This window comes from Salmo salar, chromosome 01 (assembly GCF_965601325.2).
Source record: "Salmo salar chromosome 01, fSalSal1, whole genome shotgun sequence".
In the NCBI taxonomy this organism is placed as follows: domain Eukaryota; kingdom Metazoa; phylum Chordata; class Actinopteri; order Salmoniformes; family Salmonidae; genus Salmo; species Salmo salar.
The window spans coordinates 111,592,501-111,620,000 of NC_138291.1; the positions used below are offsets into that span (position 1 = coordinate 111,592,501).

Here is a 27,500-nt window from a genome sequence, read left to right on the forward strand (position 1 = left end):
CCACCCTTTGCCTTGATCATAGCTTTGCACACTTTTGGCATTCTCTCAACCAGCTTCACCTGGAATGCTTTTCCAACTTCCTTGAAGGAGTTCCCACATATGCTGAGCACTTGTTGGCTGCTTTTTCTTCATTCTGCAGTCCAACTCATCCCAAACCATCTCAATTGGGTTCAGGTCGGTTGATTGTGGAGGCCAGGTCATCTGATGCAGCACTCCATCACTCTCCTTCTTGGTCAAAAAGCCCTTACACAGCCTGGAGGTGTGTTGAGTCATTGTGCTGTTGAAAAACAAATGATAGTTCAACTAAGCGCAAACCAGATGGGATGGCGTATCGCTGCAGAATGCTGTGGTAGTCATGCTGGTTAAGTGTCACCAGCAGAGCACCATCACACCGTATCTGTTCTCACTGATCTACTCGTCAGCCTGTTCTGGTGTGTGTGGAGGATCTATTCCCACTGATCTACTCGTCAGCCTGTTCTGGTGTGTGTGGAGGATCTATTCCCACTGATCTACTCGTCAGCCTGTTCTGGTGTGTGTGGAGGATCTATTCACACTGATCTACTCGTCAGCCTGTTCTGGTGTGTGTGGAGGATCTATTCACACTGATCTACTCGTCAGCCTGTTCTGGTGTGTGTGGAGGATCTATTCCCACTGATCTACTCGTCAGCCTGTTCTGGTGTGTGTGGAGGATCTATTCCCACTGATCTACTCGTCAGCCTGTTCTGGTGTGTGTGGAGGATCTATTCCCACTGATCTACTCGTCAGCCTGTTCTGGTGTGTGTGGAGGGTCTATTCCCACTGATCTACTCGTCAGCCTGTTCTGGTGTGTGTGGAGGGTCTATTCCCACTGATCTACTCGTCAGCCTGTTCTGGTGTGGGCGGGTGTGAGCTGCTGCTGCTGGCGTGTGCCCGTGTTGTGACTGGTGTGTGTCTGTGTAGTGAGGTACAGTGTGTGTGTGTGTGTACTTGTGTAGTACTGATAAGGTGCCTGGAGCACATTGTGTTAGGAGTGTGCCGTGGCGTGTGTTTGTGTGTGTGTGTGTGTGTGTGTGTGTGTGTGTGTCTAGTTTGTGAGTAGTTGTGTAACAAGGTGTCTGCAGCAGCAGGGGAACTGGAGGATGCTCATTAAACAGACAAGCAGCAGCCAGGATCAGGGCCTAATCAGGCTGCTTAGAGAGCAGTGCTCAGGTGAGCCCCATGGAGCCCACAGCAAGCTCAGAGAGAGAGGGTTTTATTTTATAATACATCACCAGCAGCACAAACCCCACTTCACTTCAACAGACTACAAAGTTAGAACCAAGCCCCCCCCCCCCCCCCCCCCCCCCTCCTCGTTCATGGTACCCCCTCTGACACCCCACACCACTACAAAGTCCCCCAGACGGTTCACCAGCCTCCCCGTATACATGATCCAGTGTCAGCCGAGCCGGAACCATCCCCAGCAGCACAGCTCTGGGCTCCGTACTCCCCGCACCCTGCATCTCATGTTTCCTGGTCTTCCACACTGACATTCTGGTCTGCCCCAAGTTTACTAGGCAGTCCCTCCTCCTGTTGGCTACTCTATACCTAGACCCTCCTCCTCCTGTTGGCTACTCTATACCTAGACCCTCCTCCTGTTGGCTATTCTATACCTAGACCCACCTCCTGTTGGCTACTCTATACCTAGGCCCTCCTCCTGTTGGCTACTCTATACCTAGACCCTCCTCCTGTTGGCTACTCTATACCTAAACCCTCCTCGTATTGGCTACTCTATACCTAGACCCTCTTCCTCCTGTTGGCTACTCTATACCTAGGTCCTCCTCCTGTTTGGCTACTCTATACCTAGGTCCTCCTCCTGTTGGCTACTCTATACCTACACCCACCTCCTGCTGTTGGCTACTCTATACCTAAACCCTCCTCGTATTGGCTACTCTATACCTAGACCCTCTTCCTCCTGTTGGCTACTCTATACCTAGACCCTCCTCCTGTTGGCTACTCTTTACCGAGGCCCTCCTCCTGTTGGCTACTCTATACCTAAACCCTCCTCGTATTGGCTACTCTATACCTATACCCTCTTCCTCCTGTTGGCTACTCTATACCTTGACCCACCTCCTGCTGTTGGCTACTCTATACCTAGACCCTCCTCCTGTTGGCTACTCTATACCTAGACCCTCCTCCTCCTGTTGGCTACTCTATACCTAGGCCCTCCTCCTGTTGGCTACTCTATACCTAGACCCTCCTCCTGTTGGCTACTCTATACCTAGACCCTCTTCCTCCTGTTGGCTACTCTATACCTAGACCCTCTTCCTCCTGTTGGCTACTCTATACCTAGACCCTCTTCCTCCTGTTGGCTACTCTATACCTAGACCCTCCTCCTCCTGTTGGCTACTCTATACCTAGACCCTCCTCCTGTTGGCTACTCTATACCTAGACCCTCCTCCTCCTGTTGGCTACTCTATACCTAGACCCTCCTCCTGTTGGCTACTCTATACCTAGACCCTCCTCCTGTTGGCTACTCTATACTTAGACCCTCCTCCTCCTGTTGGCTACTCTGTACCTAGACCCTCCTCCTCCTGTTGGCTACTCTATACCTAGACCCTCCTCCTGTTGGCTACTCTATACCTAGACCCTCCTCCTGTTGGCTACTCTATACCTAGACCCTCCTCCTCCTGTTGGTTACTCTATACCTAGACCCTCCTCCTGTTGGCTACTCTATACCTAGACCCTCCTCCTGTTGGCTACTCTATACCTAGACCCTCCTCCTCCTGTTGGCTACTCTATACCTAGACCCTCCTCCTGTTGGCTACTCTTTACCTAGGCCCTCCTCCTGTTTGCTACTCTATACCTACACCCACCTCCTGCTGTTGGCTACTCTATACCTAGACCCTCCTCCTATTGGCTACTCTATACCTAGACCCTCCTCCTGTTGGCTACTCTATACCTAGACCCTCCTCCTCCTGTTGGCTACTCTATACCTAGACCCTCCTCCTCCTGTTGGCTACTCAAAACCTAGACCCTCCTCCTCCTGTTGGCTATTCTATACCTAGACCCTCCTCCTCCTCCTGTTAGCTACTCTATACCTAGACCCTCCTTCTGTTGGCTACTCTATACCTAGGCCCTCCTTCTGTTGGCTACTCTATACCTAGACCCTCCTCCTCCTGTTGGCTACTCAAAACCTAGACCCTCCTCCTCCTGTTGGCTATTCTATACCTAGACCCTCCTCCTCCTCCTGTTAGCTACTCTATACCTAGACCCTCCTCCTGTTGGCTACTCTATACCTAGACCCTCCAAAGGATAGGTCCAGAGTCAGCCACAACCCTAGGCCTGTACACCACCCACCCAGGACAGAAAACACCCCTACCAGCATGGAACAAGAAAAAAACAGATGCTACATTGTCTCCCCCTCCTCACAGAACAGACACCCCCTCCTCACAGAACAGACACCCCCTCCCCACAGAACAGACACCCCCTCCTCACAGAACAGACACCCCCTCCTCACAGAACAGACACCCCCTCCCCACAGAACAGACACCCCCTCCCCACACGACACCCCCTCCCCTCCCCACACAACAGACAACCCCTCCCCACACAACAGACAACCCCTCCCCACACAACAGACACCCCCTCCCCACAGAACAGACACCCTCTCCTCACAGAGCAGACACCCCCTCCCCACAGAACAGACACCCCCTCCCCACAGAACAGACACCCCCTCCCCCACAGAACAGACACCCCCTCCTCACAGAACAGACACCCCCTCCCCACAGAACAGACACCCCCTCCCCACTGATGGATTAAGGTGCGACACGTATCTGTTTGTTGCGATAGCCCTGTGAATGATCCTCCACTGTAGATCAGCAATACGCTTCTCAATGAGAGGCTTATACAGGGAGCGCCAACATCCTCTCAGAGAAGAACCTGGTCCCAACCTCCCCTACCAGCCCGTTCGCTGCCCTCAGCCCATGCAGATGGTCTTCCTGAGTCGTCTTCACAGACACCGTGTACAGAGCTTTTTAGCTGGCTGTGGAAAAGGCCCCCGGCTCTGGAGTCTTGAACGATAGCATCATTCCCTCACCCTCCTGGTGTTCCCCTGCAGCGGCAGCGATGGTGAAAGGAGGCAGGTCAGTGTCATTCGTGGTTAGACGGTCCAGTGTCTGCCTTCTCCCCGGCAGCTCTCTGAACGAGCCCGGTAGTGCAGCACGGACCTCCTCCACCTCCTGCTGCAGCGGCCTGGTTGACTTTATGGAGGAAGTGTCCGACATGTCGCTGGCAGATTTCCATCCATCCTCTTCTTGCAGGTCACCCAACTTATTGAACCCCGCTATGGCCTGCAAGATGGCATTGGTCAGCACTCTGGTCTGGAGGATTGGGCTGTGAATCAGTGTCTCTTCCATTAGCCATGCTCCTGGCTGTGAAACAGTGACTCCTCCATTAGCCATGCTCCTGGCTGTGAAACAGTGATTCCTCCATTAGCCATGCTCCTGGCTGTGAAACAGTGACTCCTCCATTAGCCATGCTCCTGGCTGTGAAACAGTGTCTCTTCCATTAGCCATGCTCCTGGCTGTGAAACAGTGACTCCTCCATTAGCCATGCTCCTGGCTGTGAAACAGTGTCTCCTCCATTAGCCATGCTCCTGGCTGTGAAACAGTGACTCCTCCATTAGCCATGCTCCTGGCTGTGAAACAGTGACTCCTCCATTAGCCATGCTCCTGGCTGTGAAACAGTGACTCTTCCATTAGCCATGCTCCTGGCTGTGAAACAGTGACTCCTCCATTAGCTATGCTCCTGGCTGTGAAACATCTCTGTGAACACGCTCATAGCACAGCGCGGTAGAACAGAGTAATGACTGACATATCAACCTGCTCCATATCCAACAGGAACAAGTGCCAGTGTCCTACCCAAGGTCCCCTGCTCTCCTCGGAACAGCCCAAGCAGTATCTCTCCAGCACACCCCCTGCTGGTACAGAAGTCTCTGTGCAGCTTGTAGACGGAAAGCTGTCACTCTGGAGACAATGTCCACCAGCCCTTGGCCCACCTCATGCAAACGGAGTTGTAATACTGCTGCTCGTGTCCAGTGTTGACCAGACCAAAATAAATCCACCTGTCGAAAGATAACCAACAGAGGTAACAGACAAGGGAAAGATCTCCCCCTGTGAAGCTGATCAGAACCATCAACAGAGGTAACAGACAAGGGAAAGATCTCCCCCTGTGATGCTGATCAGAACCATCAACAGAGGTAACAGACAAGGGAAAGATCTCCCCCTGTGATGCTGATCAGACCATCCGCTTGACAAGGTGCTCCTCTTTCAGAAACACATTTCCTCCCTCCTCTCACTCCTCCTCTCCCTTCCTTCTCTCCCTCCTCCTCTCCCTCCTCTCCCTCCCTCCTCTCCCTCCCTCCTCTCACTTCTCCTCTCCCTCCCTCCTCTCCCTCCTCCTCTCACTCCCTCCCTCCCTCCTCTCCCTCCCTCCTCACAGCCACTGCTTTATTCATTCACCAAGCAGTTGAAAGATTTTCATAGTCAACCTTTTCTCCCACAGCGAGGAGAACATCCTACACGGTCACATTGGGCTCAGGCATACACCTGAAACCGTGACGGAAAGACAGGGGTGGCTTCTCCACGTGAGATATAATCCCCACTCCCAACAAACAAATGACACCCAAGCCACTAACTCACCCCACAATGTAATCACTAAAATAAATAACTTAAATGATAAAGAAATAAGAAAGAAATGAACAGAAAAAGGGACAGCACCCTCTCACCACACACAGCACCCTCACACAACCAACTCCAGAGACAGAGACTCTCTCCTTCCAGTGTTGTGATTGGCAGGCCTGTCAGTACAGGTGCCAATCAAAGGACAACGAACCAAACCAAAAACAGGCCGACGTGACATGATTGTGATTTTACTCCTCTGCTCAAGGATACCTAATGTTCCTACAGCAGAATGGTGCAGTATGATGGGGTATGGTGTAGTATGGTGGGGTATGGTACTGTGTGGTGGGGTATGGTGCAGTATGTTACAGTATGGTGCAGTATGATGGGGTATGGTGCAGTATGTTGGGGTATGGTACAGTATGGTGGGGTATGGTGCTGTATGGTGCAGTATGATGCGGTATGGTGCAGTATGGGGGGGTATGGTGCAGTATGTTACAGTATGGTGCAGTATGATGGGGTATGGTGCAGTATGTTGGGGTATGGTGCAGTATGGTGGGGTATGGTGCTGTATGGTGCAGTATGATGGGGTATGGTGCAGTATGGTGGGGTATGGTGCAGTATGGTGCAGTATGTTACAGTATGGTGCAGTATGGTGCAGTATGTTACAGTATGGTGCAGTATGGTGCAGTATGTTACAGTATGGTGCAGTATGGGTACCAACTGAGGATAAGGAGGAACCAAATCAAAAACAGGCTTTAAATATTTGAAGACAGTTTTAAGTTAGTTCCCCATTGGGATTTAAAATGTCTTATTCCTTGTCTCGTCTCTTTATTTTGCGGGGCATTTGTAACTCCGCCCCCTCGCTACAGTGTTTATGTAAAGTGGCAGATGTGTTTGACAGTTGGTCTGAAGGGAGGAGGCTAAAACAGAGGGGGAACTGTCACAGGACTGTCAACTATTTTAACATGACACTATCAAGGCATAGACATACAGTTGAAGTTGGAAGTTTACATACACCTTAGCCAAATACATTTAAACTCAGTTTTTCACAATTCCTGACGTTTAATCCTAGTAAAGATTCCCTGTCTTAGGTCAGTTAGGATCACAACTTTATTTCAAGAATGTGAAATGTCAGAATAATAGTAGAGAGAATGATTTATTTGAGCTTTTATTTCTTTCATCACATTCCCAGTGGGTCAGAAGTTTACATACACTCAATTAGTATTTGGTGACATTGCCTTTAAATTGTTACCTTGGGTCAAACTTTTTTGGGTAGCCTTCCACAAGCTTCCCACAATAAGTTGGGTGAATTTTGTCCCATTCCTCCTGATAGAGCTGGTGTAACTGAGTCAGGTTTGTAGGCCTCCTTACTAGCACACGCTTTTTCAGTTCTGCCCACACATTTTCTTTAGGATTGAGGTCAGGGCTTTGTGATGGCCACTCCAATACCTTGACTTTGTTGTCCTTAAGCCATTTTGCCACAACTTTGGAAGTACGCTTGGGGTCATTGTCCATTTGTAAGACCCATTTGCAACCAAGCTTTAACTTCCTGACTGATGTCTTGATGTTGCTTCAATATATCCACATACTTTTCCTCCCTCATGATGCCATCTATTTTGTGAAGTGCACCAGTCCCTCCTGCAGCAAAGCACCCCCACAACATGATGCTGCTACCCCCATGCTTCACGGTTGGGATGGTGTTCTTCGGCTTGCAAGCCTCCCCCTTTTTCCTCCAAACATAACGACGGTCATTATGGCCAAACAGTTCTATTTTTGTTTCATCAGACCAGAGGACATTTCTCCAAAAAGTACCATATTTTTCCCCATGTGCAGTTGCAAACCGTAGTCTGGCTTTTTTATGGCGGTTTCAGAGCAGTGGCTTCTTCCTTGCTGAGCGGCCTTTCAGGTTATGTCGATATAGGACTCATTTTACTGTGGATATAGATACTTGTGTACATGTTTCCTCCAGCATCTTCACAAGGTCTTTTGCTGTTGTTCTGGCATTCATTTGCACTTTTCTAACCAAATTACGTTCATCTCTAGGAGACAGAACGCGTCTCCTTCCTGAGCGGTATGACGGCTGCGTGGTCCCATGGTGTTTATACTTGCGTACTGTTGTTGTACAGATGAACGTGGTACCTTCAGGCGGTTTGGAAATTGCTCCCAAGGATGAACCAGACTTGTGGAGGTGTACAATACATTTTCTGAGGTCTTGGCTGATTTATTTAGATTTTCCCATGATGTCAAGCAAAGAGGCACTGAGTTTGAAGGTAGGTCTTGAAATACATCCACAGGTACACCTCCAATTGACTCAGTATGTCAATTAGCCTAACAGAAGCTTCTAAAGCCATGACATAATTTTCTGGAATTTTCCAAGCTGTTTAAAGGCACAGTCAACTTAGTTACACCAACTTCTGATCCACTGGAATTGTGATACAGCGAATTATAAGTGATACAATCTGTCTGTAAACAATTGTTGGATAAATTACTTGTGTCATGCACAAAGTAGATGTCCTAACCGACTTGCCAAAACTATAGTTTGTTAACAAGAAATTTGTGGAGTGGTTGAAAAACGAGTTTTAATGACTCCAACCTAAGTGTATGTAAACTTCCGACTTCAACTGTAGCTGAGAAAATATATAGATTAAAATGACACTATCACGGCATAGAGAGACATGCATGAGTAAATGTATAATTAGATTAATGCATCTTGAATAAAGGCCTGGCTCAATAAAGCAGACTTGAGTCCCGTCTCTCTCTCTTTGAGACACACAGACGTTTTGATGGACTTTGTATTGTATTATGTAGTGGTATGTGATGCCTGGTTGTGTCACCTGGCTATCTTGAGATGAATGTGCTAGCTGTGGGTCTCTCTGGATGGGAACGTCTGCTAAATGACTACATTGTAATGTAGTGCTGTGTGTTTTATGTGTTGTTTCCTGTTTGGACCCCAGGAAGAGTAGCCCCTGCCTTGGCAGCAGCTCATTGGGGTTCCTAATAAATACTACTAATACTACTACTCTCTCTGTCTCTCTCACTCTTTCCTCTCCCTGTTTTTTCTGTCCCTCTCTGTCTCTCTCTCTCTCCTCCATGTTTTTTCTGTCCCTCTCTCTCTCTCTCTCTCCTCCCTGTTTTTTCTGTCCCTCTCTCTGTCTCTCTCACTCTCTCGCCTCTCCCTGTTTTTTCTGTCCATCTCTCTCTCACTCTCTCGCCTCTCCCTGTTTTTTCTGACCCTCTCTCTCTGTCTCGCTCACTCTCTCGCCTCCCTGTTTTTTCTGTCCCTCTCTCTTCCTCTCTCTCTCTTTCTCCCTCTATTCTTCCCTCTCATCTCTCTTTCTGTCTCCCTCTCTGTCTTTCTCCCTCTCTTATACCCTTTCCCTCACCTTGTCTCTCTCTCGCTCTCTCTGGCATTCTCCAACAGACAGCTCCTCCTCTGTTACCTCTCCTTCCTTTCTGGACTGAGTCTCCTCACAGGTCTACAAGCTGCGCTGACGTTTTTCATTTATGCACCACTTATCTCTTCCACCGGTGTGAGGCAGCGCAGAGAGCTCCGCAGCACAGTGCATACATATTTAACAACACGGGTGTGTGTGTGTGTGTGGTGTGTGTGTGTGTGTGTGTGTGTGTGTGTGTGTGTGTGTGTGTGTGTGTGTGTGTGTGTGTGTGTGTGTGTGTGTGTGTGTGTGTGTGTGTTTTTGCAGGCATGTACATCCCCAGCTGCGATGAGGACGGCTACTACAGGCAGCTGCAGTGTGACCAGAGCATGGGAGAGTGTTGGTGTGTCGACCAGCACGGGGGAGAAATGATGGGTTCCAGAATCCATGGCAACCCTGACTGTGGTAAGAGCTGATAGGGCTGTAGTGAAGAGCTCCTTGGTGGTTATAGAATAACAAAAAGAAGGCATTGTGATTGGTTGAGACGCGTTCTAAGCCACGCTAAAAAACCTGTTTAGTATGGGTCAGCCTATGAGAAATGCCTGTGCATCCAGTGTTCCTTCATTAACGTGATGTCCACTGTAAAAAGCATCTAGACATTATATCCCCTTGCTTCTAGCCTAACATTTGGTTTACAACAACAGGGGGATTTGTACAAACGTTTCTGTCTGTCTCTGGACATTTGCAACATTGTTTGGATATTGAAATTTGATTTCCACTATCCTATTGAGAATGAATTAACGTATCAGGATGAGACAGACATCTTTTCTCAGCCAGTCGAAATCATGAATCAGCATCATTTTTATGGACATATGCAAAGAAATGTTCATATAAAAACAGGTCAAACGACATGCAGATACTTTGCTGTTATTCTGGCTTCACTGTTTGATGTGACTGGAAGTTAGCCAGCCAGCATGGCAACGGAACATTTACAACACGACTGGGTCTCGTCCATAGATACAGAACAAAAAGACTTAACGACTGGGTCTCGTCCATAGATACAGAACAAAAAGACTTAACGACTGGGTCGCGTCTCTGTCAACCTAACCAGAATGAACGGCCAGCCGGCTTGGCTAGCAGCCATAGATGTGTCGGGACTGGGCCTATATTTTTGTTGAGGGATGAAATAGAAGCCTATGAATACATTTATCAAAATAACGGTTTTTATTTAATTGGTCACCCGTTGTAGAAAAGCAATTATAAACTGGGTGGTTCGAGCCTTGAATGCTGATTGGCTGAAAGCCGTTTTATATCAGACCGTATACCACGGGTATGACAAAACATTTATTTTTACTGCTCTAATTACGTTGGTAACCAGTTTATAATAGCAATAACACACCTCGAGGGTTTGTGATATATGGCCAATATACCACGGCTAAGAGCTGTGTCCAGGTTTGCGTCATGCATAAGAACAGACCTTAGCCGTGGTATATTGGCCATATATCACACCTCCTCGGGCCTTATTGCTTAATTGTACACTCAAGGTTGTGTAAAATACTTTTTTAGCATGGCTATGCTGCTCTACAGGACTCCTCTTCTTCTGTGAGGTTTAACAGCGGTTGGTATCCAATATGTGGCATTACCGTCCCCAACGGAACTATAGTATAGATCCACTACACTTTACAAAATGGGAAAGGGGAACCGGGAAATATTATAAATAAAGATATACATATATTTGAATTACCCTAACCAACTTAACCCTACACTCATTAAAACCCACTACCCCATTCCACTACTTTGATCCTATCTGCTCCTGCACCCTGCCAGCGGCCTGGGGGGACGGGACAACACACCCTGTAACTCTTCTGAAGTCAAATCTCGTATATCCAAATACATCTCTGCAGCTGCCACCACAACATCTATTCTCTGTGATTTACGTTCCATTTCTGCGGTACAGTTGATAACCATTGCTATAAACACTAAGAAGCCAACCTTACTGAAGCATATATCACTCGTTGGCCGATCCTTCTGTTCTGGCACAGATCTACTATTTACTGGAATCCTCTCAGGATCCCTCACCTTTGACCCCTCCTTCTCTAATTGCTTCACTGCCTCAGCGTACAACATCTTCTGTACTACTCTGACTCAAAGCCACCTCAATCTGCCTCTCTCGCACCGGACACTTCCGATCCCCAGCATCATAGACACCCCAACAGTTAACACACACAACTTAATCCACCGAAACGACACAATCCTCTTTCACCATGCCCTCCTGCACACTTCCCACATCTTGGAATCTCCGTCCTATACACTGCTGTGACATGGCCATAAACGTTACACCTGAAACAGAGCAGTGGATTCAGAACAGAAGCTCTAACAGGATACCTGATATATCCTAACATGGCTTTGTGGGCTAGAGACTCTGACTCCAAACCAGTGGAGGCTTCTGAGGGGAGGACAGCTCATAATAATGTCTGGAACAGAGCTAATGGAACGGCATCAAACACCTGGAAACAAATGTGTTTGATGTATTTGATACCACCAACCTCCAGTGTTCAAAACTCAAAAGGACTAACGGTGACTCCTCTGTTTCACCATGCTCACCACCGGGTCAACGTCGCACCAAACGACGAGCGTCACCAACACCAGGAATCTTCCATTTCAATTGTTCCACCTCCAAACTTAACGCTACCCCAGAAATCACTCCCTTTAATGGTGCCCTGTAACTAAGCGTAAAGCAAGATACAGGTCTTTCCCCAAGTTGCGTCGCACGGAGTGCCCTGCTCCCTCTGATCTGAAGAAACACAAGTCCACTTCGGGTTACCTTCACCGACTCAACAGCACCCACCATCTTTTCCACCCAAACTGAAACCACCCATGAATCAGCCAAAAGGCCTGGTTCAACGCTCACTCCCATTGGACCAAACTTATTTTGATCAATAACCATGTCCATCAATGCAAGGCTCGGGCTCCGAGATCCTCACAACACCATCTACGCCTTCACCTCCAGAACTGTAACTGGCGTCCGGCTCACTCTGTTTGAACTTGACCTCAATCTTCCTCTGAATACCCTCTCCATTGTTATTGCTAGCTTCAATAGATTCAAACCTCCCTCAGTCTTTTCAACCTCCTCTCACTTTCAAATCAAATCACATTTTATTGGTCACATACACATGGTTAGCAGATGCTATTGAGAGTGTAGCGAAATGCGAGTGTAGGGAAATGCTTTCCCTCCCATTTGTATTTATTAAGGAGCCCCATTGGCTGTTGCCAAGGCAACAGCTACTCTTCCTGGGTCCAGACAGATTTAAGCACTTACATATAAAACAAAATATAAAACAGTACATCATATAACATTGTTACACCACTACATATCTACAATACAGAATGTATAATACCACCATACAACAATATTACAATGTACGTGTGTGTGCATGTGTCTCTTCACAATCCCCTCTGTTTCATAAGGTGTATTTTTACCTGATTCTACTGCTTGCATCAGTTTCCTGATATGGAATAGAGTTCCATGTAGTCATGGATCTATGTTATACTGTGTGCCTCCCATAGTTTGTTCTGGACTTGGGAACTGTGAAGAGACCTCGGGGGTGCGTGGGGTATGCATGGGTGTTTTTTATTTTTTACCTTTATTTAACTTGGCAAGTCAGTTAAGAACAAATTCTTATTTACAATGACAGCCTAGGAACAGCAGGTTAACTGCCTTGTTCAGCGGCAGAACAACAGATTTGTACCTTGTCAGCTCAGGGATTTGAACTTGCAACCTTTCGGTTACTAGTCCAACACTCTAACCACTAGGCTATGTCAGTGTCAGAGCTGTGTGCCAGCAGTTCAAACAGACAGCTCAGTGCATTCAGCTTGTCAACACTTCTTACAAAAGCAAGTAGTGATGAAGTCAATCTCTCTTCTACTTTGAGCCATGAGAGATTTAATGTTAGCTCTCCTTGTACTTTTAAGGGCCAGCCGTGCTGCTCTGTTCTGAGCCAATTGTAATTTTCCAAAGTCTCTCTTTGTGGCACCTGACCACACTACTGAACAGTAGTCCAGGTGCGACAAAACTATGGCCTGTAGGACGTGCCTTGTTGATAGTGTTGTTACATCAAATCAAATTGTATTGATCACATACGCATGTTTAGTAGATGTTATTGCGGGTGTTGCAAAATGCTTGTGTTTCTAGCTCCAACAGTGCAGTAATATCTAACAAGTAATATCTAACAATTTCACAACAATACACACAAATTTAAAGTAAAGGAATGGAATTAAGAATATATAAATATTTGGACAAGAAATGTCAGAATCTTTAGAAGGCAGACTTCTCCCCATTTTAGCTACTGTTGTATCAATATGTTTTGACCATGACAGTTTACAATCCAGGGTTACTCCAAGCAGTTTAGTCACCTCAACTTGCTCAATTTCCACATTATTCATTACGAGATTTAGTTGAGGTTTAGGGTTTAGTGAATGATTTGTCCCAAATACAATGCTTTTCGTTTTGGAAATATTTAGGACTAATTTATTCCTTGCCACCCACTCTGAAACTAACTGCAGCTCTTTGTTAAGTTTTGCAGTCATTTCAGTTGCTGTAATAGCTGACGTGTATAGTGTTGAGTCATCCGCATACATAGACACTCTGGCTTTACTCAAAGTCAGTGGCTTGTCATTAGTAAAAATTGAAAAAAGCAAGGGGCCTAAACAGCTACCCTGGGGAATTCCTGATTCTAACTGGATGATATTTGAGAGGCTTCCATTAAAGAACACCCTCTGTGTTCTGTTGGACAAGTAACTCTTTATCCACATTATAGCAGAGGGTGTAAAGCCATAACACATATGTTTTTCCAGCAGCAGACTATGATCGATAATGTCAAAAGCCACACTGAAGTCTAACAAAACAGCCCCTACAATCTTTTTATCATCAATTTCTCCCAGCCAATCATCAGTCATTTGTGTAAGTGCTGTGCTTGTTGAATGTCCTTCCCTATAAGTGTGCTGAAAGTCTGTTGTCAATTTGTTCACTGTAAAATAGCATTGTATCTGGTCAAACACAATTTTTCCAGAAGTTTACTAAGGGTTGGTAACATGCTGATTGGTCAGCTATTTGAGCCAGTAAAGGGGGCTATACTATTCTTGGGTAGCGGAATGACTTTTGCTTCCCTCTTGGCCTGAGGGCACACACTTTCTAGTAGGCTTAAATTGAAGATATGGCACATAGGAGTGGCAATATCACCTGCTATTATCCTCAGTAATTTTCCATCCAGATTGTCAGACCCTGGTGGCTTGTCATTGTTGATAGACAACAATAATTTTTTCACCTCTTCCACACTGACTTTACGGAATTCAAAAGTACAGTGCTTGTCAGTCATAATTTGGTCAGATATACTTGGATGTGTAGTGTCAGCGTTTGTTGCTGGCATGTCATCCCTAAGTTTGCTTATCTTGACAATGAAAAAGTCATTAAATTAGTTGACAATATCAGTTAGTTTTGTGATGAACAAGCCATCTGATTCAATGAATGATGGAGCTGAGTTTGCCTTTTTTCACAAATTTTCATTTAAGGTGCTACAAAGCTTTTTACTATCATTCTTTATATAATTTATTTGTGTTTCATAGTATATTTTATTTTTGTTTTTATTTAGTTTAATCACATGATTTCTCAATTTGCAGTACATTTGCCAATCAGTTGTACAGCCAGACTTATTTGTCATACCTTTTGCCTCATCCCTCTTAACCATACAATTTTTCAATTCCTCATCAATCTAAGGAGATTGAACAGTTTTTACAGTCATGTTCTTAATGGGTGCGTGCTTATTAGTAACTGGAATAAGCACATTTCATAAAATGTGTCAAGTGCAGCGTCTGGTTGCTCCTGATTACACACCACAGACCAGCAAATATTCTTTACATCATCAACATATGAATCACTACAAAATGTATTGTATGACCTCTTATACACTATATTAGGCCCAGCATTTGGAACTTTTGTTTTCCTAGATATGGCTACTATATTATGATCACTACATCCTATGCATTTGAATACTGCTTTAAAGCAATCCTCCTCCCTTAATCAATTACTCAACTTCTTCAGAAAATATTCAAGCCGAAATCTCTTTTTTGCCTCTTCTAGAGACACGCTAAGCCCTGTACTCCCTCCACTTCAAACTCCATTTACAGCACTTTGCTTCGCCTCCTAACTATGACCGCAGCACAGCTGTGCTAAAAAAGTTATTTGGCACACCCTCTCATGTACAATTGCTTTAGAATATCACGCTATAGGACTGTAGTGAATAACTTCTTGGTGGTTATATAATACAATCAGTATTATGGGCTGAATAGGGCTGTATGACTGTATAGCACTGTATAGGGCTGTAGGACTGTATAGGGCTGTAGGACTGTATAGGGCTGTAGGACTGTATAGGGCTGTAGGACTGTATAGGGCTATAGGGCTGTATAGCGCTGTTTAGGGCTATAGGGCTGTAGGGCTATAGGGCTGTAGGGTTATAAGGCTGTATAGGGCTGTAAGGCTGTATAGGGCTATAGGGTTGTATAGGGCTATAGGGATGTATTGGACTGTATATGGATGTAGGGCTGCATAGGGCTTTATAGGACTGTAGGGCTATATAGGGCTGTGAAGGGCTGTATAGGGCCATAGGGCTGTAGGGCTGTATAGGACCGTAGGGCTGTATAGGACTGTATAGGATCGTAGGGCTGTATAGGACTGTATAGGGCCGTAGGGCTGTATAGGGCAGTAGAGCTGTATAGGACCGTAGGGCTGTATAGGGTGATAGGTCTGTAGGGCTGTATAGGACCGTAGGGCTGTAGGACTGTATAGGGCCATAGGGCCGTAGGGCTGTATAGGACTGTAGGGCTGTCTAGGGCTGTATAGGACCGTAGGGCTGTATAGGACCGTAGGGCTGTGTAGGGCTGTATAGGGCCGTAGGGCTGTATAGGACTATAGGGCTGTCTAGGGCCATAGGACCGTAGGGCTGTATAGGACCGTAGGGCTGTAGGGCTGTATAGGACCATAGGGCTGTAGGGCTGTAGGGCTGTATAGGACCGTAGGGCTGTAGGACTGTATAGGGCCATAGGGCCGTAGGGCTGTATAGGACTGTAGGGCTGTCTAGGGCCATAGGACCGTAGGGCTGTATAGGACCGTAGGGCTGTAGGGCTGTATAGGACCATAGGGCCGTAGGGCTGTATAGGGCCATAGGGCTGTATAGGGCCATAGGGCTGTATAGGGCCATAGGGCTGTATGGGACTAAAACAAAATGGCTTTTGGTCTTCTAATAAGACCAGGATTGAAACAAATGCACTGTGTGGACATCACACTGTACTGAACAGTCCAGAACAGTGGGATGGCCACGGCGGCGCAGTGTGGTTTGTTTGAATTTCATCAGTATTAAAGGGATAGTTAATTTGAAATCTATAATACACATTTCTTTCCTTACCCTGAAACCAGTGGATGGACAAGGAGAGACTGCAATATGTACCAGTATTAACTACCTACAAACATCCTACTGTATGTTACCTGAAGTCTTTTGTCACATGAAATCATAGGAATTGTTAACTGAGAAATACTCTTTTCATTTCATCCCTCGTTCCAGATGAGCTGGTGGGATATTCCGGAGATTTTGGGAGTGGTGTGGGATGGGAGGATGAGGAAGAGAAGGAGGCGGAGGAGAACGGAGAAGAGGAGGAGGAGGAGGAGGAGGAAGAGGGGGAGGCAGACGACGGAGGATACATCTGGTAGAACTGAACCCAAACGGAGAGCCTGGTCAGGATGGATCCACTGGCCTACAACTACAGGGATGATGGCTGAGGCTTGCATCCCAAATGGCACCCTATTCCCTTTATAGTGCACTACTTTTGACCAGGTCTCATAGGGACACCCATAGGGCTCTGGTCAAAAGTAGTGCACTAAATAGGGAATCAGGTGCCATTTGGGACACAATCATCTTTGTCTCCTAACAGCAAAAGATTTGGGGATTTCGGGGCATGGATTTCTGTCTGTATTGTCCCCATGTGGATCTGGGGAGTGGGAGGTGGGGGGGTGGTACAGTGGTGAGATTGCTAGTTTTTGTCTTAAATATGTGAATTATTGCTTCATTCTTTTCTGTTTTGTAAGCAAGAGAGCGTTCTGTTTCGCTGTTCTGAAGAACAGCGTCTAGCGACACCATAGAGAACTATCATCTAATAATCTGTCCATCAACTGTTATTGTCAGAAATGCATCTAGTATCATACATTTATGTTCCATTGTGAACAATTGCTTGAATATTGAAATCGCAGATCTGCTAAAATGGAACGGATTGAGACCTGAGACAGTGGAAAAGGGTTCAATATTTATGGGATTATGTTGCCAAAATCAGAGTTGCTGCGTATATAAATCCTGTAGCTATGATCTATGAAGCAGGACAAGGAGACTAGCGGGAAGAAATAACTCTGGTTATATCCCAAATGGAACACTGTTCCTTTTATAGTGTAGAGCTTTTTATCAGGGCCCATAAAGCTCTGGTCTAAAGTTGTGCACTATACAGGGATTAGGGAGCCATTTGGGATGCAAGTCTCTCTTTAGGGGGTGATTCCACTACTGAGAGAAATTGTTATCTTCTCTTAATAGTTTCTTAACGAAGCATATTTCTCGTTTCGATTTTGACGGATGTAATGTTACTCATTGGTAAGTAATGTTACTCATTGGATAATTAGTGAAAATGAATGTGTTTATGCGTTATGTAGATAAATACAGGATTTAGAAACAGGGTTGTTATGAAGGAAGGGTTCTGTGCTACTTTACTGCTAAAGGTATACTGATGTACACGGCTCTCGGCGGTCTATAAACCTTTAAAATACTATATATATCGATTAACATAGACACAATAACTACTAATATCTCTTATGAAACTGCTATGGGACCTTTGTTACCTATTGTATTATTTCAACTCAGAACCTGTAGAATGTATATTATTTGTCCCATCAACCTACACCACCAAGGCAAACATCCCAAATGGCACCCTATATAGTGCACTACTTTCTACCAGGGTTCATACAGACTCTCTGGTCAAAAGTAGTGTACTATATAGGGAATAGTCTTCCATTTTGGGATGCAGGCACGACCTTATCCTATGGGAACTTTGTAAATCACTTCAAAGAATGTGTCAGTCAATGTTCTATTCTCAGTCTTTATTTTGGTGTTTATAAAACAACATGTATGCTACTTGAAGTTCTGTGTGTATACTTGAATTCTCACCGTTAGATTGTTTTCTATGAGTATATTGTTGCCATTATTATTCCATCACTTTAGTTGTTTTTAGTATATTGCACGTTATAGTGAACATGAATGTACTTCTCCTAGGCTGAGCACTTTACTATTAAAGGCATTGGGCCCAAAACCTCTTGCATTTTCTGTACTACTTTACAAATAGCCTCTCTCCTGCAATTTTTGTAAGATTTGGGAGGTGAATCTCTGAATCCTTTCTGATGTGATTTCTGTTGAATAGTTAGAAATATAGTGATGTATACTGTATGTGATCAACAAAATGACTGACAATGGATAGTTTATAAACAAATCCAACATAGATGGATAATTATAGAATTATTTACTTCAAGTCCCTGTTACCTAAAATGGAAGTTTATGTCAGGTTTTCATTTCATTGGTCCTAAACTGCCTCCCAACGTCAGGACATGAAACTGCACTCTCAACAGGCTCAATCATAGCTCAGTGGTCTCGACAGCAAAGTATCTGGGTGCTGAAGACAGGTGAAAGCCACATAAACCATAGCTGCACCTTTTGACACATGATTTCTCCCCTCTGGGGAATTTAAAGGCACGACATGGCAGATGCTGAGCCACTGTTGTCCTTGTGGCGTGACAGGCAGAAGGAGACACCACTCTGGAAGCAGATAATGTACGCCTACAGGCTCAAAGTGCCATTTGCCACCTTTGTCTGCATCCCAAATGGCCACCCTATTGCCTTTATGGTCCACTACTATTGACCAGGGCCCATAGGGTTCACTTTATAAAGAATAGGGTGCCATTTGGGACACAACTAAGTTACATGACCAACAATACTCTGATATACAACCTAAAGGAGACTGAGCAACATCACCAACAATACTCTGATATAAACCTAAAGGAGACTGAGCTACATTACTCTGATATAAACCTAAAGGAGACTGAGCTACATCACCAACAATACTCTGATATAAACCTAAAGGAGACTAAGCTACATCACCAACAATACTCTGATATAAACCTAAAGGAGACTGAGCTACATCACCAACAATACTCTGATATAAACCTAAAGGAGACTGAGCTACATCACCAACAATACTCTGATATAAACCTAAAGGAGACTGAGCTACATCACCAACAATACTCTGATATAAACCTAAAGGAGACTGAGCTACATCACCAACAATACTCTGATATAAACCTAAAGGAGACTTGAGCTACATTACCAACAATACTCTGATATAAACCTAAAGGAGACTGAGCTACATCACCAACAATACTCTGATATACAACCTAAAGGAGACTGAGCTACATCACCAACAATACTCTGATATACAACCTAAAGGAGACTGAGCTACATCACCAACAATACTCTGATATAAACCTAAAGGAGACTGAGCTACATCACCAACAATACTCTGATATAAACCTAAAGGAGACTGAGCTACATCACCAACAATACTCTGATATAAACCTAAAGGAGACTGAGCTACATTACCAACAATACTCTGATATAAACCTAAAGGAGACTGAGCTACATCACCAACAATACTCTGATATAAACCTAAAGGAGACTTGAGCTACATTACCAACAATACTCTGATATAAACCTAAAGGAGACTGAGCTACATCACCAACAATACTCTGATATAAACCTAAAGGAGAGGGTAGAGATACTCTTTGGAAGTTGCATGATAACAGCCCTGCACCGAAGATTATATTTTCAGTTAATGCCGTATTTATACAGTATTTGCAAATACTATTATCACATGTAGATTAGAAGTGTGGATTTTTAGCATTTGCAATTTTATCTACAGCCTTAGAACAAAACATGACAAGTGAGGATTGGTTGTTAAAAATATTTATGGAATTTCTCACATTAAAATGATCTGAGTTATCATAAGTACATCCAGTAATAATGTCTATGTGCCAAATGGCAACCTATAATTTATAGTGCACTACATTGGACCAGGGTCAATAGGGCTTTGGTCAAAAGCAGTGCACTATGTAGGGAATAGGGTGCTATTCGGGATACAGCCTGCGTGTGTTGTCAGCTCCAGGATAATGAATTGTACAAAGAAAGATACCATCTCCATTTTACATTATTTACAATGAATACAGAAACATTAATGGTAGTCAATAGTTAAATACTGATATACAGCGCTGGGGTCAGTTCCATTTCAATTCAGGTAGGAAACTGAAATTCCAATTACATTTCTCCTCATTAAAAAGCTTTGAGAAAAAACTGTGAATATCAGTTTAGTTCCTGAATTGAAATGGAACGGAGCCCGATGCTGGCTGATATAAAGGCTGTTATTCCCAGAGATTCAGAGCTACACATGTACTCTCATATCATTGTACTGATAGTCAAGAAGTACCTGCAGCATTTCAACCATAGATTTGTCTGAATCACACAGCCAACACTTCACATCATGGACATTATAAATCATTTCAATAAATGACCTACACAGCAGACAGGAAATGTGACAATTAGATCATCAAAAGGCTGAATCAGACTGCCGAAACACTCCCCTCTATTTAAACTATAAGGCAGTATTAGCCTACATGGCTGGAAGTACCTGTTCCCATTAGTTCATTCTGATAATAAATAATAAACAACTAAAATATGTCAGTGATGGCCATTTCAGATTCAAATTAAATTGACATCAAGATAATAAGAAATGTTGCAAATGACAGAAGCTTAGAATGACAAAGAAGATTTACTAGCAGGCCTAGAAATCTCTGGGACGTGTTCATTTTAGGGCTTGCAACGGAAAACATTTTAAAACATTTTGCAACTGAAAATGAAAATGAGTGTTTCCATTGTCCAAGTGCCGTTTCAGTCCATTTTCATCCGTTTGGTGCCTAATGAACATGACCCAGGTCTGCGACCAGGACAGGGCAAGGACCAAGAGCCCTATTCAAACTGGTGCCCAGGCTATCTGGTGTTTCCTTGAGTAGTACGTCACTCTAAGCATGCAAGAGGGCTTTTTTTTTTTTAAACCAGCCTTGATCGAATAGGGCGAAATATATGGGTTTTTAAACCAGCTTTGATTAAATAGGGCCCAATATATGTATTTTTAAACTAGACCTGATTGAATAAGGACCAATATCTATATTTTTCAACGAAACCTCTGCCAGAGCTGTGTTAGTGGAGTAGCATAGCCTTTTTGTTAACATTAGCATTGCAGTGGCCACTGATGGTCATTCCGCTTTATTGCTGCATACCATGGAATGATGGCAATGGCGGTCTCTTGTTCTGGCCTGTTACAATGTACCTGCATATCATGGCACTATAGCCATTCATTCATTAAACTGTAGTAGGACGAACATTACATCACTACTATAACCCCTCCCCCAGGTCTATTATATGTAAACATCCCAAAGTCACTTGCAAAATAGTTTGCATTCATCTTTGGCTGAGTGCATTGAAGGCAATAGCTGCATGGACAATTACAATTGATCTCAAAACCCCTGGATGTGTACCAAATGTCAACCCTATTCCCTATTTAGTGCACTACTTTTGACCGGGGGGGGGGGGGGGGGTAGAAAGTATGGGTTCTCTGAAGTAGTGCACTATATAGTCAATATGCTGCCATTTGGGATACACACCATGTATAGAAACAGAATCAGGTCAAATGGACTCAGCCCCTTAAGTTTAGATAACATTTGCACTGTTCTATTCGGTGCATTGGAACTTAGACTGAGAATGATTATTCCAGCAGACCATCTATTCTCTTTCATGTCCACTTAGTGATGGAACATGTTATTCTAGGTAGGACTGCTATGTACACGCAACAAGCATTGTACCACCACCATTCACATAAATATCCTTATCATTTATAATCTATTTCATTTAAAAACTACTTGGTCCATCATTTGTCAGAAATAATGTAAAAGTTCACAGTTTACCTTATAAAGGTTCTACATTGTTACATATCATCTGCCCTGTACTGTAGCTTGAACTGCAGATATGATCAAATCTGTTGGGATAGAACTGGATACTCTAATTACATGCCAGAGAACAGGTTGATGTTATACTTCATTAATGGACTAGTATTACACACAAACCCATCTTCAATCTTGTGACCATGAACCACTTTTAAAAGTTTGCATAGATAGAAACCTTTAAAACTGACCAATTAAATGCTGAAATTGACAGATGTACTCAATCAGAAAGCGGATTATTGACCATTGGGAGCTTCACATCTTTCCACACGGGGGGGGGGGGGGGGGGGGGGGGGGGGGGGGGTTGGACGATAAGGGCCATTTCATTTGACAGCTTATCTTCTTCATTCCCCAAAGAAAGATGGAGTCCGTTTAGCAAAAGAACTGCTGCCTAGATTCAGTCGATGTATTGTGCCAGCCACCTGAAGCCATCTCCATAGCCCTGCTTCTTCAGGACACTGCACATGAAAATCTCCAAAGGTCGTACCTGCAGATCCTTCAACGACACGTTACCCTGGAGAAGAACAACAGGGTCAAGCTGTTAAAGACCACTCCAGCAACTTGACTTTCTCTGATGAAAAACATTATCCCAAGTATAAATATAGTAATGTACACACACTTAAGGGTAAAAAAAGAATGTTTTACCGACTTGTACAATGTCATACAGTGCATTCAGAAATATTCAGACCCCTTGACTTTTTCCACATTGTTAGGTTACAGCCATATTCTAAAATGTATTAAATTTGTTTCCTCATCAATCTACACACAACACTGCATAATAAAGCAAAAACAGGTTAAGACATTTTTGCAAATTTATTTAAAAAGAAATTTGAAAAAATGAAACAACTTATTTACATAAGTATTCAGACCCTTTGTTATTAGACTCAAAATTGAGCTCAGGTGCATCCTGTTTCCATTGATCATCCTTGAGATGTTTCGAAAACTTGATTGGAGTCCACCTGTAGTAAATTCAATTGTTTGGACATGATTTGGAAAGGCACACACCTGTCTAGATAAGGTCCCACAGTTGGCAGTGCATGTCAGAGCAAAAACCAAGCCATGAGGTTAAAGGAATTGTCCGTAAAGCTACGAGACAGGATTGTGTCAAGGCACAGATCTGGGGAAGGGTTACAAAAAATGTCTGCAGCATTGAAGGTCCCCAAGAACACAGTGGCCACCATCATTCTTAAATGGAAGAAGTTTGGAACCACCAAGACTCTTCCTAGAGCTGGCCGCCCGGCAAAACTGAGCAATTGGGAGAGAAGGGCCTTGGTCAGGTAGGTGACCAAGAACCTGATGGTCACTCTGACAGAGCTCCAGAGTTCCTCTGTGGAGATGGGAGAAACTTCCAGAAGGACAACCATCTCTGCAGAACTCCACCAATCAGGCCTTTATGGCAGAGTGGCCAAAAGGAAGCCACTCCTCAGTAAAAGGCACATGACAGCCCACTTTGAGTTTGCCAAAAGGCACCTAAAGGACCCAGACCATGAGAAACAAGATTCTCTGGTCTGATGAAACCAAGATTTAACTCTTTGGCCTGAATGCCAAGCGTCACATCCGGAGGAAACCTGGCACCATCCCTATGGTGAAGCATGGTGGTGGCAGCAGCATCATGCTGTGGGGATGTTTTTCAGCTGCAGGGACTGAGAGACTAGTCAGGATTGAGGGAAAGATGAACGTAGCAAAGTACAGAGAGTTACTTGATGAAAACCTGCTCAGGACCTCAGACTGGGGGGAGAAGGTTCACCTTCCAACAGGACAATGACCCTAAGCACATAGCCAAGACAACGCAGGAGTGGCTTCAGGACAAGTCTCTGAATGTCCCTTGAGTGGCCCAGCCAGAGCCCAGACTTGAACCCGATCGAACATCTTTGGAGAGACCTGAAAATAGCTGTGCAGCAACGCTCCCCATCCAACCTGATAGAGCTTGAGAGGATCTGCAGAGAAGAATGGGAGAAACTCTCCAAATACAGGCGTGCCAAGCTTCATACCCAAGAAGACTCGAGGCTGTAATCGCTGCTTCAACAAAGTATTGAGTAAAGGGTCTGAATACTTATGTAAAATTTGATATTTTCATTTTTTATTTTGAATGAATTTGCACAAATTTCTAAAAACCTGTTTTTGCTTTTGTCATTATGTGGTATTGTGTGTAGCTTGATGAGGAAAGGCTGTAACGTAAAACAAACTGTGGAAAAAGTTGAGGGGTCTGAATACCTTTCGAAGGGCACTGTACCTGGATCACCTATTGAGATGTGGCTTTTGTTAAGTAAATCAGGTGATAAATGAGGTGAAAATAGACTGGAGTGCCACTAACATTTTCTACAGCATATCTAAAGAACATGAATACTGTACCACACACACGTTAGTTGTGTTACACACTCATCTGAAATGGACTTAAAAAAAATGTATAATGCTACCCATAGATACAAATTCCATAGGCTACATCCATCTCTATGCTTACCTTTCCAGTGCATTGACCATCGAGAACAAACGCCTCTCTCAGTCCCCCCTCACTGATGGCTTCAGGACGGTCTATCTTGTTACCCAGGACCAGCACAGGCACAGAGAGGATGGTCTCATCTGCTAACAGCGCCTGAACACACACACCACACACACACACACACACACAAAAGAGGTTCAGCAATGAGACCGAGATGGGACAGTGAGAATGTTCGTTGTGTGTCCTGGACTAACCTGCAGTGATGGCTGCCTCAACAGGGCTGCCTCAACATGTGGGTTTTGTGTATGCATTTTTTATAACGAATGTTGATAAATTAGGCCCATTGTGTGCAGTGACTTACATCAAGTTCGATCTTGGATTCTGTAAGGCGGTCATGGTCAGCACAGTCAACCAGAAAGACAACTCCATTGATAGCCGGCAGGTAGTTCTTCCACACTCTTCTAGCTGTGAAAGAGACAGAAGATGTAGCACATGATGTAATGTGTCAAGATGCTGACCAAACCCTACAAAGACAATGTAATGTGTCAAGATGATGACCAAACCCTACAAAGACAATGTAATGTGTCAAGATGCTGACCAAACCCTAGAAAGACGCAGTGTCCAACTTAGTTAGGCCTAAGTCTTACCTTGTACGTGACCGCCCAGATCAAACGTGGTGAATGTCATTCCAGCTATCGTCAACTCTTCCGATGCTTCAGGGAGAAACAAAACATTTAAAAATCACTGACATTATGTTCACTGCCGTTATTGGACTTAAAAACAACACAATAATGTACTTCGAAATGATGCTGCTTACTTGGATGCAACGTGGGCACATGCTGTCCAAGTCTGTCATCTTTCAGCATATGCAGAAGGGTTGTTTTACCAGCATTATCCAACCCCAGGAAAACCAGCTTTCCAGACTTTTTGTACAACCCTGGGAAAGTACATTGACAAGTTAATTAAACGTTTGAGTTGTAAACACACACCCCTCATTGTGACATGCAGTATTATACTGATAAGAGTGGGTATAATGTGGCACGTTCCAACAGGAATCTGTTCCAAAAACTTCGTAAATAACAACGATGCCCACAAACAACGCATACAAAGTTGTATAGCGGCAGAATAAGATACCGGGTAGGGAGTGGGCTATTTTGTTAAGTTTTTCACTCACCGTCCACGTTTATTCCGAAAAATGTCTGTCCTCACTCTGGTAGCCTACGGACAAATATTAAGAATAAGCTACGTGGTGAGTTGATGCCTATTCGGCAGGTAGTTAACTAGGTGAGTTGATCATGCTACTTTGTATGCGTTGTTTGTTGGCATCTTTGTTATTTACGAAGTTTTTTGGAACAGATTCTAGGTGGTACGTCCTACAAATTACTGATAATACATTTGAAGTCATTGACGTGAAATCAGAGATTACCTAAAAACTGTAGTACACCACTAAAGCCTCTGTAGATCCAATCAAAGAGGAATGACATTTCACTGGTCTTTGCCTAAGAAAGAAGACAATGGAGAAGTTAGCTAGCTAACTAGCACTTGTCAAGACGAGTTCATACTGGTCTCACTGGATCAGCAGTATTTTCACATTGCATCATGACTATATTGATAGTTACAGGCTCTCTTTACGCAGTTGCTACTGCTGCTAGCCAGCTTTAGGTTTATCAACTACAATACAAGTATTTTCTTATCCTAGCATGCTAGTTAGCACCAGCTGATCGCTAACTTAGCTTGCTAGCTCGGCTACGTGGCTATCAGCTTAGCTAAAATCCTGGCCTCATGTGGACTAAGGACTCTAAGACAGACAGACAGCTCTCCCTTTCGAAGTAAATGTATGACGGAACACAAGTAACGTTATATAACTATACAAATGACTGAATATTTCTTTTAATTAAGCTGCCAAAGCTTACCTCTCCCTGTCGACAATGACAGCTTTGGTTAGGTTTCTTCTGCGGATCCGATAAACGAACAGCTGATTGTATTGTTCTTCGACGTGACTTCGGGAACTAGCTAACCACCCTAGTGGCGCACTAGTGCCGCCTGCTGTGCGGGAGCATATTGCAATATGCTTATGGCGTTCACCTTTCACCTATCTTTCACATAAAATACCTCAAATCCTCTGCATTATATCATAGGCATTATATTTAGACATGGCATCTAGTAGCTCCCATCTTTTCCTCTTGGCAGTGGAGGAGTGTTGGATGAGTGATTCTCCAGCAGTTCTTTTCATCCTGTGATTTCCAGTAAGAGCCAACTTCAGGGAAATCATTTTTATTCTTCACATTCAACACACCTGTTTAAACAGCTTTTCTCCTGTCTGCTATAAGGCTTGTGTTGTGATACATGAGCACTAGATACTAGTAAAGACCGTGTTCAGAACAGGAGGAGGGGGATGTAGGGATGGTATTTATTTGAAGATTTATGACAATTTTCAGATTTCAGTATTAAACAACATGATGCAAGACACGGTAAAGTGCAGAGATTTAGATGGACTATAACGGTCATATTGTTTACACGTTTGAGAAATATAATAAACATAAACAAGAGACTTACTTGGTTGAGTACTTGTCATGTTAAGATGACAAGCATCAACCACAATTTATACTAAAAATGGGAAACTGTAATTATACTACACATGTTTTCTGTAATTCTCAAGTATATTCTTCTGTTCAGGTGAGAAAGCATTTTGGTCCAATCTGAAGGCTCTTCTTTCTGGGTCAGTTAACTCAGACATAGAACCATTTGTCAACTGAGAAAAGAAGTAGGACATGTTCCATTGTTAAGTGTGAAATCCAACAAAGTTGAATATAAAGATATTTTGTAAATAAATCACAGGTGTATTGAATTTAAATAAGATTAAT

General features: G+C 44.0%; 3 protein-coding genes across 3 annotated transcripts in view; 1 reads left to right on the forward strand and 2 right to left on the reverse strand.

The window, feature by feature from the left end:
* LOC106594841 (testican-2) overlaps positions 1–18,436 on the forward strand; it is a 73,785-nt gene extending 55,349 nt beyond the window's left edge. The window contains exons 10-11 of the mRNA XM_082973034.1: positions 9,338–9,475; positions 16,624–18,436. Of these exons, the coding sequence (XP_082829160.1) occupies positions 9,338–9,475; positions 16,624–16,769 (284 nt within the window). The 3' untranslated portion in view covers positions 16,770–18,436. The remainder of the gene's footprint in view (positions 1–9,337; positions 9,476–16,623) is intronic.
* A 1,657-nt stretch (positions 18,437–20,093) lies between these two features.
* Positions 20,094–26,645, reverse strand: LOC106560851 (small COPII coat GTPase SAR1B). The gene is made up of 7 exons (XM_014124228.3): positions 26,550–26,645; positions 26,063–26,135; positions 25,454–25,573; positions 25,284–25,349; positions 24,998–25,101; positions 24,658–24,789; positions 20,094–22,710 (listed from the first exon to the last, which is right to left on the reverse strand). The coding sequence occupies exons 2-7, from the start codon at positions 26,118–26,120 to the stop codon at positions 22,594–22,596; spliced, it is 597 nt and encodes a 198-aa protein (XP_013979703.1). The 5' UTR covers positions 26,121–26,135; positions 26,550–26,645; the 3' UTR covers positions 20,094–22,593.
* Positions 26,646–27,032: 387 nt separating this feature from the next.
* The window catches only part of LOC106560865 (inorganic pyrophosphatase), a 5,678-nt gene continuing 5,210 nt past the window's right edge, over positions 27,033–27,500 (reverse strand). Inside the window, exon 11 of the mRNA XM_014124253.3 lies at positions 27,033–27,388. Within this exon, the coding sequence (XP_013979728.2) occupies positions 27,366–27,388 (23 nt within the window). The 3' untranslated portion in view covers positions 27,033–27,365. The remainder of the gene's footprint in view (positions 27,389–27,500) is intronic.

Bases quoted from the DNA above. Each gene is read 5' to 3' on its own strand.
- LOC106560851 (XM_014124228.3), bottom strand. From the start codon at position 26,120: ATGTCATTCCTCTTTGATTGGATCTACAGAGGCTTTAGTGGTGTACTA. The intron at 25,350-25,453 runs GTAAGCAGCATC...TTCTCCCTGAAG, and splicing joins TGTGCCCACGTTGCATCCAA to CATCGGAAGAGTTGACGATA. The intron at 25,102-25,283 runs GTAAGACTTAGG...TCTCTTTCACAG, and splicing joins TCTGGGCGGTCACGTACAAG to CTAGAAGAGTGTGGAAGAAC.